General features: G+C 50.3%; 1 protein-coding gene across 2 annotated transcripts in view; it reads right to left on the bottom strand.

The window, feature by feature from the left end:
- Positions 1 to 5,692, bottom strand: part of LIN54 (lin-54 DREAM MuvB core complex component) — a 78,617-nt gene extending 72,925 nt beyond the window's left edge. For both annotated transcript variants that reach the window (XM_075352398.1, XM_075352399.1), the window contains exons 1-2: positions 5,511 to 5,692; positions 3,327 to 3,990 (exon numbers count right to left, since the gene is read on the bottom strand). In XM_075352398.1, the coding sequence (XP_075208513.1) occupies positions 3,327 to 3,968 (642 nt within the window). In that variant the 5' untranslated portion in view covers positions 3,969 to 3,990; positions 5,511 to 5,692. The remainder of the gene's footprint in view (positions 1 to 3,326; positions 3,991 to 5,510) is intronic.
- Positions 5,693 to 13,576: the final 7,884 nt, after the last annotated feature.

Here is a 13,576-nt window from a genome sequence, read left to right as displayed (position 1 = left end):
ATCAGCCTCTCTCCTTCCAGCCTCCCTCAGCATCAGCCTCCCCTTCCCAGCCTTCTCCAGGATCAGCCTCTCTCCTCCCAGCCTCCTTCCTCCCAGCCTCCCCCTCCCAGCCTCCCTCAGCATCAGCCTTCCCCTCCCAGTCTCCCCCAGCATCAGCCTCCCTAAGCATCAGCCTCCACCAGCATCAGCCTCTCTCCTTCCAGCCTCCCCCAGCATCAGCCTCTCTCCTCCCAGCCTCCCTCGTCCCAGCCTCCCCCAGCATCAGACTCCCCCTCCCAGCCTCCCCCAGCATCAGCCTCTCTCCTCCCAGCATCAGCCTCTCTCATCCCAGCATCAGCCTCTCCTCTCTGTCCCCAGCATCAGCCTCTCTCCTCCCAGCCTTCCACAGCATCAGCCTCTCTCCTCCCAGCCTCTCTCCTCCCAGCCTCCCCCAGCATCAGCCTCCCCCAGCATCAGCCTCTCTCCTTCCAGCCTCCCCCAGCATCAGCCTCTCTCCTTCCAGCTTCCCTCAGCATCAGCCTCCCTCTCCCAGCCTTCCCCAGGATCAGCCTCTCTCCTCCCAGCCTCCGTCCTCCCAGCCTTCCCCAGCATCAGCTTTCCCCTCCCAGCCTCCCTCAGCATCAGCCTTCCCCAGCATCAGCCTCTCTCCTCCCAGCCTCAGCCTCTCTCCTTCCAGCCTCCCCCAGCATCAGCCTCTCTCCTTCCAGCCTCCCTCAGCATCAGCCTCCCCTTCCCAGCCTTCCCCAGGATCAGCCTCTCTCCTCCCAGCCTCCTTCCTCCCAGCCTCCCTCAGCATCAGCCTTCCCCAAGATCAGCCTCTCTGCTCCCAGCCTCCTCCAGCACGCCGTGCTCCTCTGCCGACACTCACACACCCGATGGCATACACTCACACACACCCGATGGCATACACTCACACACACCCGATGGCATACACTCACACACACCCGATGGCATACACTCACACACACCCGATGGCATACACTCACACACACCCGATGGCATACACTCACACACACAGACACTGACGATATTGCACATACGCGCTTATACTCACAACATCCGGAGATACCACATGCTTCTGGCCATGTGATCCTCCGTCAGGTCCTGGAAGGTCACAGCACAGTATCGAGGCCGAGAAGCAAGCGATATCGCTGGATGCTGTGAGTGTGTGGATGCGATGTGTGTGTGAGGTGTTTGTGAGAGTGAGTGTGATCTGATGTGTGTGTATGTGTGTGTGTGTGTGTGTGTGTGTGTGTGTGCTGTTATGTGTGTGCGTGTGGATCTTCCGCCGCTGCAGGACCTTGATGAGCTGGTAACCAACGTATCCCGTCCCCCGCTCGCACGGGAGCCCACACCAGCATACGGCGGCAAGGCCAGCAATGCGAGGGTCAGTGTCGGCTGGGTTGGCGGCGTACGCTTATGTAGGCTCCCGTTAGGGGGGGGGGCAATCTGTAGGGGGGGCGGAGCCTGGGCGAGCGGCTGGCCAATCCGTGTGGGGGCGCAGCCTGGGCGAGCAGCCAATCCGTGGGGGGGGGCGGGGCCATGGCGAGCCCAGCGGCCAATCAGCTTTGTGTCACCGTAAGGACACTGTCACCGGAAGGACACAATTTTGGAGCATGACAGACAGACAGACAGACAGACAGACAGAATAAGGCAATTATATATATAGATAATGAATTGTGACAGTTATTTACTGCACTTTACTAGGGCTGGAATTAGGGTTGTATAGGTTGCGTGGGGGTGCAACGTCACAAATCTAGGGTGCCATTCACTGAGGGGGTAGGGTACACAATAGGGTGGCTTATGATCAGCACTGATGTCATTTTTTTGGACTCTATACATTCCTCGCCTGCTCCCGTTCCCATCTCCTGCCTGACCAAGCTTATCTTGGGGTCTTTTTTGATATCCGTTATATTGCACCTATCAATATTTTCTTTTTTTTTTTCAGTCACTCTTTTATATTTATGTGAGTTTTCTATCAACTTTTAATATGAAATAATAAAGTTAATATTTTAATATTAGGGCTTTGTTCTATATTCTCGTTAATTTTGTGACCCCTCTAGCCATTGTTTCTTCTACTTTGTGCAATCTTGTATGGCATTGGAGGGACTGTCAGCAGAGAATAACTGTTAGGTTATGTGCGCACTAGAAATGTCCTTTTTCTCAAGAAACTTTCTTGAGAGACATTCTGGGAGTTGAAGATTTCCACACCTGCGGGAAAAAAACGCACCAAATCCGCTGTAAAAACGCATGCGTTTTTACCGCGGATTAGCTGCAATTTTACCGCGATTTCACCGCGGATTTTCCGCAGGTTGTTCCTGACACATGAAAGTATAGAAATTCCGGGGGTATTCCACAGGTAATAATGAACATGCTCATTTTCTCAAGAAATTTCCGCGGCAAATCCGCGGGTAAATCCGTGGGTAAAACGGTCTAGTGTGCACATAGCCTAAGGCCTTGCTCACATTGGTGTATGAATTGGATGAGAGTAATGTGAGAAAATCTTGTATTGCGCTCGGACCAATGTTATTCAATGAGGAAGAGCAGATATGAGACTTTTTTTCTCACATCAAATCGGGCTTAGGTAAAAATCGCTTAGCAGTGTATATAGGATCACACACACCCACACAGGTCTATGGGTGCGTGTGAAACATTGGACTGAACGGAGTACAGAACGATATATGCAGAGACAGGTAGTGGAACAGATAGAGAAAATAATCTCTCCCTCTTCTCCACACCTGGGATCTGAATTTTCCCATGTGAGTAATCGGAGCACAGTGCGTGACACTCAGATCACACCCTCAGCCGAGCCTGAGTCGGGTGTCATTAGCATATTGCATCCAATGCTCTCACATAAAAGAATCATTGGGTGCTGCATGCTCGTATGACCCCGGCCTTACAACCAAGAACAAGCGCTCGGTGCATCATTTATGTGCATCCCCCTCCTTTGATTGACAGTTCTGGCTTCATACAGCCATAGAAGGGCAGAGATGGATGGATTACAGGTAAGTGGGAACGTGCACTTAATTGATGATGAACGGGCACATGTACTTGGTTTGTACAGTCATTCTGTGCTGGCAGAGCCCCCTTACAATGTTATAGGGCTTTTCCAATATTATTGCTTGTAACGTCCGTCCTGCCAATGAGCACCACCATCCCGGAGGTACAGACCAGAACCTTTCTAGCTAACATTACACGGTGGCCAGAGGGGTCCTCCGCTCTCTGATGTTCATACATATTATATGGCAGGAGGTGACTGCCTGGCACACCCCCATTAACTGCAGACGATAAAACAAACCCAGGATTGAAAGATGGTGATGATTTACCTGCACATTCTGGATTTGTTGGCCCTGAAGTGAAGCCTTGCTAGCTGTATTAATGATCTGAGCAGACGTCAATGAGGACACCCCTCCTTGCCCTCCGATGGTGACCAGCTTGATCTGCTGCGGTGCCCCTTTTGAGTCGCCGCGCTGGTTTTGTGCTTTTTGTGTGCCTGACATTGCGTTCTGCGGTATGAAGACAATGGGATTGCTTCCTTTCCCGAGCGTTGTCACGTACACCTTCTCTTGTTTTATCATCCGACTGGTGGCCGACAGCTCTGACGCCTTATTAAGAATCATCTGCCCCGAGAGAGGGGTGCCCAGCTTGTGTATGCCACTCTGCAGGACAGTCTTCATGGCCGTAGCTGAAGGGCCAGGACTTGGCTTGGGCATACTCACTACCGTTGCCAGGTGACTGCCATGGTTACTCGGCGGGGCAGCAACCTCCTTCACTAAGGATGTAGTAATGCATTCTCCACTACTGCTCACTTCCACAATTTCTTCCAAGTCAGTTTCCATGGGTACCTCTTCCGCCAAGGGGGAGGAGACTGTAACGGCTTCTATGCTGTCATCATCCACTATGGACATGCCAGTCTCCATGATCTCATCCGGTAGGGTGCTGTTCACCTCCGCAGATACCACATTCATCCTTAGTATAGTGTAAAATACTCTGAAAAGAGAAGTACAGATATCATTATAAGAGCGGTGACATCTATACATCTGCACCACAGCCAAGAGATCGCCTGCGGCGGGCGAGATTACCTGCAACGGGTGACATCGCCTGAAGAGGGTCAGATCGCCTGCAATGGGCGAGATCGCCTGCAGCAGATGAGATTGCCTGCAGTCGGTGATTTCCTTTGCAGAGCGTAAGATCCCCTGCAGCGGGCCAGATTGCCTTCAGTCGGCAATTTCCTTTGCAGAGCGCAAGATCCCCCGCACAGGGTGAGATCGCCCGCACAGGGTGAGATCGCCCGCACAGGGTGAGATCGCCCGCACAGGGTGAGATCGCCCGCACAGGGTGAGATCGCCCGCACAGGGTGAGATCGCCCGCACAGGGTGAGATGCCCCGCACAGGGTGAGATGCCCCGCACAGGGTGAGATGCCCCGCACAGGGTGAGATGCCCCGCACAGGGTGAGATGCCCCGCACAGGGTGAGATGCCCCGCACAGGGTGAGATGCCCCGCACAGGGTGAGATGCCCCGCACAGGGTGAGATGCCCCGCACAGGGTGAGATGCCCCGCACAGGGTGAGATGCCCCGCACAGGGTGAGATCCCCTGCTGTAGGCGATTTCCCCGGCAGCGGGTGAGATCCCCGGCAGCGGGTGAGATCCCCTGCAGAGGGTGAGATCCCCTGCAGAGGGTGAGATCCCCTGCAGAGGGTGAGATCCCCTGCAGAGGGTGAGATCCCCTGCAGAGGGTGAGATCCCCGGCAGAGGGTGAGATCCCCGGCAGAGGGTGAGATCCCCGGCAGAGGGTGAGATCCCCGGCAGAGGGTGAGATCCCCGGCAGAGGGTGAGATCCCCGGCAGAGGGTGAGATCCCCTGCAGAGGGTGAGATCCCCTGCAGAGGGTGAGATCCCCTGCAGAGGGTGAGATCCCCTGCAGAGGGTGAGATCCCCTGCAGAGGGTGAGATCCCCTGCAGAGGGTGAGATCCCCGGCAGAGGGTGAGATCCCCGGCAGAGGGTGAGATCCCCGGCAGAGGGTGAGATCCCCGGCAGAGGGTGAGATCCCCGGCAGAGGGTGAGATCCCCGGCAGAGGGTGAGATCCCCTGCAGAGGGTGAGATCCCCTGCAGAGGGTGAGATCCCCTGCAGAGGGTGAGATCCCCTGCAGAGGGTGAGATCCCCTGCAGAGGGTGAGATCCCCTGCAGAGGGTGAGATCCCCGGCAGAGGGTGAGATCCCCGGCAGAGGGTGAGATCCCCGGCAGAGGGTGAGATCCCCGGCAGAGGGTGAGATCCCCGGCAGAGGGTGAGATCCCCGGCAGAGGGTGAGATCCCCGGCAGAGGGTGAGATCCCCGGCAGAGGGTGAGATCCCCTGCAGAGGGTGAGATCCCCTGCAGAGGGTGAGATCCCCTGCACAGGGCTTAGATGCACTGCAGCAGGTGAGGACCTGATCTTAGAACTGCCATAGGTGACGTTATATAAGGAGGACAAGTCACCAGATTTGAAACTGTGCGCTCCCAGCATTACCTCCAGGAAGTGAGCAAGTTGTCTACCAGCGGCTGCGTCCCGGGAGTGGGAGCCTTACATCTGTGATCCGCCTACTGCCCCGTTATGGTGACACCGCCATAGCCGCCGGCAGCTAGATCGTAAAGGGCGCTCTTTTTTCAGCCGGTGCTCAACGACAGACACCGCTCGGGAACTCAGCAAGGAACACTGCGCATGCGTCAGGCAATCGCGCGTCATCAGTAATTGCAAAGCGACACGAACGGGGCTTGCGCATGCGTGCTAAACACGGCGGGATTACGTTACAATTTGGGAGGTTGTTTACTGTAACCGGTCGACGTATCCGGTGTAGAGTGACAGCAGCACGTTGGGCGGGTGGGGGCAGAATTACAAAAAAGTATGAGAAAAACGAGACACCGTGAGCTAAAATGCGCTCATGAGACAAAAAAACTTGCATATTTCTCTATGGCGGGAAATGGTGTTTGCAGACAAAAAAATTCTCGAAATGCCTTCCCGTCATCCATGCTTGTTATGTTACCTCATCAGTGCTTGGTTCTGAGAACCGTAGTAAGGAATATTAAAGGGATTGTCCATCTTTGGGGACAATATATGCATTTTGGTGCTAAAAACTGTAAATATTTAGTAACGTCTGCCTTTTATAACACATTCAGCTTCTATGGTTATAAGCGGAGAGGAGCTCAGAAAAAGCCATAAAGGAATGACGAAGCCCCCCAGACTCACGGCAAGCTCACTGACAGATTCTCGGTTAGCTCATTCTGCACCTAGTAATTGTGCGACACAAGAGGCTAGAAAGGCAAATGGTGCACTTTTTTTAAGGAAACTGAATTACAAAATTATTTTGAGCCCCAAGTGCATGCGCTCAAAGGGTTTTCCTGGCTTAGGTATTTGCTGGTGAGACCATGTAGCCGCTATGGGGCCCATGAGTCAGGAGGGCCCGGTGTCAGCGCCAGTACCGCCCGCCTTCTATATCGGCATTGTGGATGCCAATACATTTTAAAGCAATGATGAAAGGGGGAACGCTAAGCTATATCGCATGGAAGGCAATGTAGGGGCATTATACCATATGGAAGGCAATTTTGGGGCATTATACCATATGGAAGGCTAATGTGGGGCCATTATACCATATTGAAGGGGATGTGGGGTCATTATACCGCATGGAAGGCAATGTGGGGACATTTTACTACATGGAAAGCAATGTGGAGCCCTTTATACTACATGGAAGGCAATGTAGTGGCATTATACAACATGAAAAGCAATGTGGAGGCCATTATACCATATAGAAGGCAATATGGGGCCCATTATACTATATGGAAGGCAATGTGGGGCCCATTATACCATATTGAAGGCGATGTGGGTTCATTATACCATTGGAAGACAATGTCGGGGCATTATACCATATGCAAGACAATGTGGGATGCATTATGCTAAATGGAAGGCATTATGGCGTCACGTTAGGTACGGGAAAGTACCAAGCGAATGGGGAAGGGAAACCCTGTGTCGAGGGAAGGGAGCGATGGTGACCCCTAACCAAACCTACTACTGGTCTCTGGGGTCCCTCACCACCCTAGATATGTTCCACACCTATGCGCCGAGCCGGATACCTGACCCTAGGTATCCATAGTGCTGGAACCTAAATAGGGAATGGATGGGGTGAGCTCTTCGTTAACCCTACTAAACACTAGAGAAGACACAAGGAGGAATCACAGGGGAAAAAAGTATGAACTACTTATCATTAGATGACTCAGGTAGAAGTTTAGCAAAGTTTCAGCAACGATACCACAGATGAGTACAAGCCACCTGCTTGCAACCAGAGCTAGAATGAACTGAGTAATATCACCAGCACAATTCCAGGGAAGGTGCGAGTATTTAAGCACATGGAGAACACTGATATCAGCAGTTGGATGGAGAGGGCTCCGCTGGATCTTAAAGGGGAAGAGTTGAAAATCCAGGAGGAAAGCTATTAATAAATACTAACTGCAGGAACAATAGAAAGTCAGGGAGCATTTTGCACAGCCAAATGTTTAGGTGACATGTGTCTTCCAGCTGAAGTTACCAGCAGTCAGCTACAACCAATAGGAAGACACCACACCTTTCTTAATTCCTCTCCTGCCTGCTGACCACTTCCAGAGATAGTTCTGAATTCCTGGTTCCTGTTCTGCCCTGTTCTGTTTAGTGACTCTGGTGTTCTGACTTCTGCTTGTTTCCTGACTACCTCTCCTGCCTGCTTTTTATGTACCTCGCTGCCCGTTCCGGATTTGACCTCTGCTACGTTTTCTGCTTACGTCCTTGCCTGCCTGATTCTGTCCCTGTTTTGCATTTCTCGGTTCGACCCTGCCTGACTACTACTCTCATTGGACTGCAGCCTTTCACAGGTAGTGATCACCTTGGGCCCTGTGTAATTCCAAATCCCTGTATAGGGGTTAAAGGGTTTCGGGTTTCTAGGGGTCCTCCTTGGTGAGTGGCTTCCCTCTAGCCTATCCATTACAGCCCGTCTGAGTCTGTGGATCCAGACAGGCGTTACACCCATTATACTGTTTCTAGTACTCTGTGAGGCTCATTAGGCTATGTTCACACTAGAAAAATGATTTTTCTTAAGAAATTTCTTAAGAAATTTCTTAAGAGTGCACCTGTGTTAAAAAACGCACCTGCGTTTTTGCCGCGTTTTCGGTGCGTTTTTGGTGCGTTTTCGGTCCGTTTTTGGTGCGTTTTTACCGCTGGTTGCTCCCTGCGTTATTGTGCCAATTATCTATGGCAAAAAAACGCAGTTAGCTGCAGAAAAGAAGTGACATGCTCATTCTTTTTCTTAAGAAAATCTACTGAAAGAATTTTCTTAAGAAAAAAACGCAGTGTGTGCACAGCTAATTTTTTTTGCCATAGGTTTTGCTGGGGAATGTCTGCAGAAAGGTTACAAGAATTTCTCAAGAAATTTCTGCAGCAAAAACGGACCCAAAACGCAGGTAAAAAACGCAGTGTGTGAACATAGCCTTATACTGTTTCCAGTACTCTGTAGGGGCCGTTATACTGTTTCAAGGACTATGTTGGGGCATTATACAGTGTGGACGGTTGTGTTGGGTCCATCATACTTTGTGGAGGGGTATGACGGCCATGATACTGTATGGAGACCTGTGTGGGGGTTATAGTTGGAGGATCATACTGTGCTGGTGGTCACCATACTTTGCCGGGGTAGTTGAGGTGGGGTGCAGTAGGTTCATCATACTGTGCGTGTGGAGGATACTATGGATGAATTCACTGTGGGAGTATCATATCGTGTTTGAGGGAAGAGGACAAGTTTGTTGGCTACTTTATGGGTGCAATGAAAGAGAAATCTAAGGGCTTCAATAGGAACAAAATTACTATGTAATAAGGGCTGTAAAGTTGTGTGGTTTGCTTTTATTTAATTTGTTTTTTGGTGGGAGGGGTGCAATTAGAACTTCTGCTATGGGGCCCCATAGTTTCTATGTAAGTCCTTGTTCACACATGTTTGGTGCAGACAATTCTGCACCATTTCTGCTTTTCTTGGCAGAAAAAAAATCTGTGTTCAGTTCATTTTTTATTTTATTTATTTATTTATTTTTTATGTAGTTTTGGCGCAAATTTTTCCCCACTCATTAGTATAGATGAAATGTGCAGTAAAAATGCTGGAAGAATTTACATGCTACAGATATAAATCTGAACCAAATCTTTAAGATAAAAATAAGCAATGTGTGCATGAGACTTCAGAATTATCATTCACTTTGTTGGCATCAGGAAAGTGTGACGCCCTGGTGCCGCCAGGTGATCACACAGTAGAGGCCCCGCACAACACCTTCCCTCACAGGGTTACATACAGCCGACCTGAAACCCTAGTCAACCCCCTCAGGGCAGGACAGGCACACCAGTCGGCGGGACCAGGCGGATGGAGAACGGCCACCTAGGGGTCTGGAGAGCCCGGGGCGGGAAAAGAGTCAGTCAAGTTTGGTAGTTCAAGTGGAGTAGTAGTGGAGAAGGAGTGTGAAGGTGAAGCTCAAGTACAAAGAGCAGAGGCGCCGGGGTTGGAGCCCCGGTGTATTGGCTAGGTGGCAGACGGTGGTCCGTGTCTGACAGGAGACGGGAAGACGGCAGCCGGACATCCGAGGTGGACCGGGGCAGGGTTGGAGCCCGCCGATACACACAGAGCGGGTATGTGGACCCTGAAACCAGGACCGGAACCAGCGGCCTAGCTAATTAACCAATTGAGGGCAGGATTATAGGTCCTGTCCCAACCAAAGTCCCAAAAGCAGACAACCACCCACAGAGAGGGATAGGGCATCCGCCAGGGCCCGGTAGATCCCACGGGACAGCATCAGCGGGCACAGCTCCCAACAGAAGTACCGGGAGCGGACTCCCGCGTTCCACACTGGGAAGTCCACCACAGCACAGTGCAGAGGAAAGTGACACAGACCACCAGCCTGGGTGGGGGACCAGAGTACACCCGTCCGCGGTGGCCGGCCACCAGCACCTTGTTTAACCACTGGACTTGTCTGATTTATTTAACAGTGAGTAAGCTGAGACTCCCTGGTCTGACCAGGCGCGCCGGCCCCTGCCATCACCGTCCCCTGCACCGGGTCCCGGGGCAACCATCCCTACCCATGGAGGGGCTGCCATCCCATCGCCCCCGGGTGTCCCACAGCAGCAGCGATGGTGCCACACTTCACCACACACCGTGGGTGGCATCACAGACTGATTACAGCAAGTCCCGTACAAATATGTCCCCTTTTATTTGGAGTGTCCGCGTGACTCTCGGGTCCGGAGAATCCCTCTAGCCACACTGCGGATCCGGATCCGAGCAGCCCGGCTACTACTGACGGGGGGGCGGCACAAAAGCCTTTAGAAAACTTTCATGAATGCACACACCCTAAATGTGCTATTTCTGACCAAAAGAACACTTTTTTTATCAATTTCACCACATGGTGAGTGGTGCAAAAAAATTAAAACAACTCATGAATTGCTGGTTTTTCTTTACTCTTTAAGGCTAGTTTCACATTTGCGTTGAACGGCATCTGTTGCATTGCTTTGTGTGATGGATGCAACGGATGCGTCGCACATAATGGCACAACGGATGCAAAGGATCGTACAAAACAACGGAAAGCTTTTTTTTTTTTTTCTTCTTTACAGTTTTACCGGCAGCAGACTATTGTGAACGATCAGGTAATCACCCGGCAGCCGGGCGCTCACCTGAGAGTTCTCAGTAGCCGGCGACCAGGCGCTCAGCTCTCAATAGCCGGCGACCGGACGCTCAGCTGAGAGCTCTCACATGCCGGTGGCCGGGCGCTCAGCTGAGCGCTCTCACATGCTGGCGGCCGGGCGCTCAGGTGAACGTTCGGCCACCGAGAAACAAAATAAAAATGAGCATGCGCAGTGAAAAATAAAGGTTTCCGCTGCTCAAAAAAACGTTACATGCTGCGTTCCTTCCGCCCGACGCAGCTTCAAAATAACGACGCTACGTCGTCCAGCGGATGCAACGCTGACACTTGTGTTACTGTGCGTCGTCCATACAAGTCTATGGAGAATAGCGCAGTGCGTTAACGGACTGTGCTATTCTCCATAGTGACGGACTGTGCTGAACGCAAGTGTGAAAGTACCCTAACCAAAATTTGAAAAAAAAAGCGATCTAAAGATCTGAAGTATTCCAAAATTAGCCCAGTTCAACACTTCAAGACATCCCACAAAAATTAAGACCCCACAAAGCTCTTTCAGCAGAAAAGAAAAAAAAGTTATTCCTCTCAGAATATAGTATTACAAAAGCAAATACATTTTTTTAAAAAGAAAGTGTTTTTTAGTGTGCAACTATATCAGAATATAAAAATACTATATAACCCTGGCATCGCTGTAATCGTACTGATTCTAAAAATAAAGTCAGCTTATATTTACCACACGGTGAGGAGCGTAAAATCACGTACAAATTATTAAAGACAATTCCTGAATTGTTTATTTGTAAGCCCAATTCCAAAAATCTAAATAAAGAGCGATTCAAAAATGTTATGTTCCCCAAATGGTGCCAATAACAACTTCATCTTAACCCCCAAATAACAAGTCACCACACAGATCTGTTGTCTGTCAACGGGGAAAAAAATGGAGGTTTTCAAAGTTACTACTTGCTCCAAGACACTGAAAAAGCAATATCACTCTGAAAAACACAAGGCAGTGAAATTCATTCTCCCAAAGCCAAGTGGTTTCTCTACTGAACCTCGTACCATGCCCAAACCACAGTTAAAGTGGTACTCCAGGGAAATTAAACATTTTTGTACTGTCCCTGCATTCATACACTATAAAGCTGAGATGCTTAGAACACTTCTATTATCTTTAGATAGAACGCTTGTAATTCAGTTATACAGTAGCTGCCCCTCACCTCTCCCATATAAGATGTTACGTCACACATTATTGTGCAGCTCCGTGCTTTATCAATCTCCTATAAAAATGCTTCCGCAGCTCAAGAACAGGGGGCGTGACGTCCCAGAAACTTCATGCTGTATCAGTTATTCTCCTGAAGAGACATGTTTGTGGGAAGACATTATAATTTTCTGTGAAACACCTGTGGGTTTAAGGTGCTCCCCACACATTTAGATAAATTCCTTGAGGGGTTTAATTTCCAAAATGGGGTCACTTGTGGGGAGTATCCACTGTTTACAAACATCAGGGGCTCTCCAAATGCGACATGGCATCTGAAGCCTATCATGTCTGGCTAATATTAAGAAGGGGGAGGAATGTGACGACATGGACTCTCATGGGTTATAGTTTCTTAAAATCCAGCCAGACACCATGATAGATTGTCTATAGACGGGGGAGAAGTCCCTCATTGTTTTTACAAGACTCTTGTTGACTCAATGTAATTGTGTTGGCCACTGAAAGCCAGACGTATTGTTCTCCAGACATTTCCAGTAACCATTGTATTGTAGTTGTGTATTGATAATGTAATTACCTTAGTAGCCATTGTCTAGTCGGTGACTTGCCAACTCCATGTAGATATACTGAGTCGTTCTATGCACATCATTTAAATGAACATTATCCATGCAGCTTGAAATTCATCCAATGGGAGAAGCAATCTTGTCCAACCAATCGATGATGACGCAGTGTATCCTAAGGGAAGGTTATGGCTATAAAAGGGACTTCTTTAAGCCACCAGGGTGGATGAAGGTTGATGGATGCTGATGGATCCAGTCTAAGCTCTTTGGAGCTGACTAGAGGATCAGGATATCTTATGGCTTCAATCTAGGGACTCCGGATCCGGTTGGAGACCATATCCACAGCCTAGGGATTTCGACTCCGGCTGCCAGGATTGTAACATCATACCAGGACTACCTAAGGAGGACACTCAGGTTGGGACAGTTCAGTCACCTGTTACAGACTTTGCAGACCTCACACAGCTTCCTAAATCTGGCGTTATTCCTTTCTCAGTGGGTGCCCGCCAAAAGCGGGGTGCTGCTGGACTGGAGTAAGCGACCCTGGAAGCTCTGAGGCATGGACATTCTAAATCCCTGGTGAGCCAGCGGAAGGGTGAGACTCTGTTGCCTGTTACATTTGTGTGTTTTGCTGGTTATGTGTTATGTGCCATTAATTGTTTGGGGATCCAATAAAGTCTAATTATTGTGGTTCCCTCACCCTGTGTTGTCTGAGTAGTGTTACGCCCACGGTTAAGGAGGCCGGTGTTCAGTTGGGATGAGCCCTGAGCCACGCTGTCTTTCTAAAGGCGGCGGGTTTTAGTGGACGAGAGCACCCACTGAGCCCTGTGTCTCCACAATTGGTGGCAGCGGTGGGATACTACTCAGCTTGGTTTACCCAGGGGAGCTGCAGCGGACTGGTGTTTTCGGACACCGTCCAGGGCTCAACAACCAGGGAGGCACATAAGCATACCCAGTAGGCCATAGGGGAGGCATTCAGGTTTCGGACGCTGCCATGTCCAACCCCACCAGCTCAGCCATGGGACAAGGACAAGTTACGACCGCTGCAGCAAATGGATGCTACAGGATCTGTGCCAGAGGCAAAAGATTATCTACTGGAATGCTGAGACTCGGTCAGCCTTGATCCAGAAATTAGTCCGTTGGGATGCCCAG

This window comes from Anomaloglossus baeobatrachus, chromosome 1 (genome assembly GCF_048569485.1).
Source record: "Anomaloglossus baeobatrachus isolate aAnoBae1 chromosome 1, aAnoBae1.hap1, whole genome shotgun sequence".
NCBI lineage: Eukaryota > Metazoa > Chordata > Amphibia > Anura > Aromobatidae > Anomaloglossus > Anomaloglossus baeobatrachus.
The sequence above is the reverse complement of the archived record's forward strand: the minus strand, read 5'-3'. Positions and strand labels throughout refer to the sequence as shown.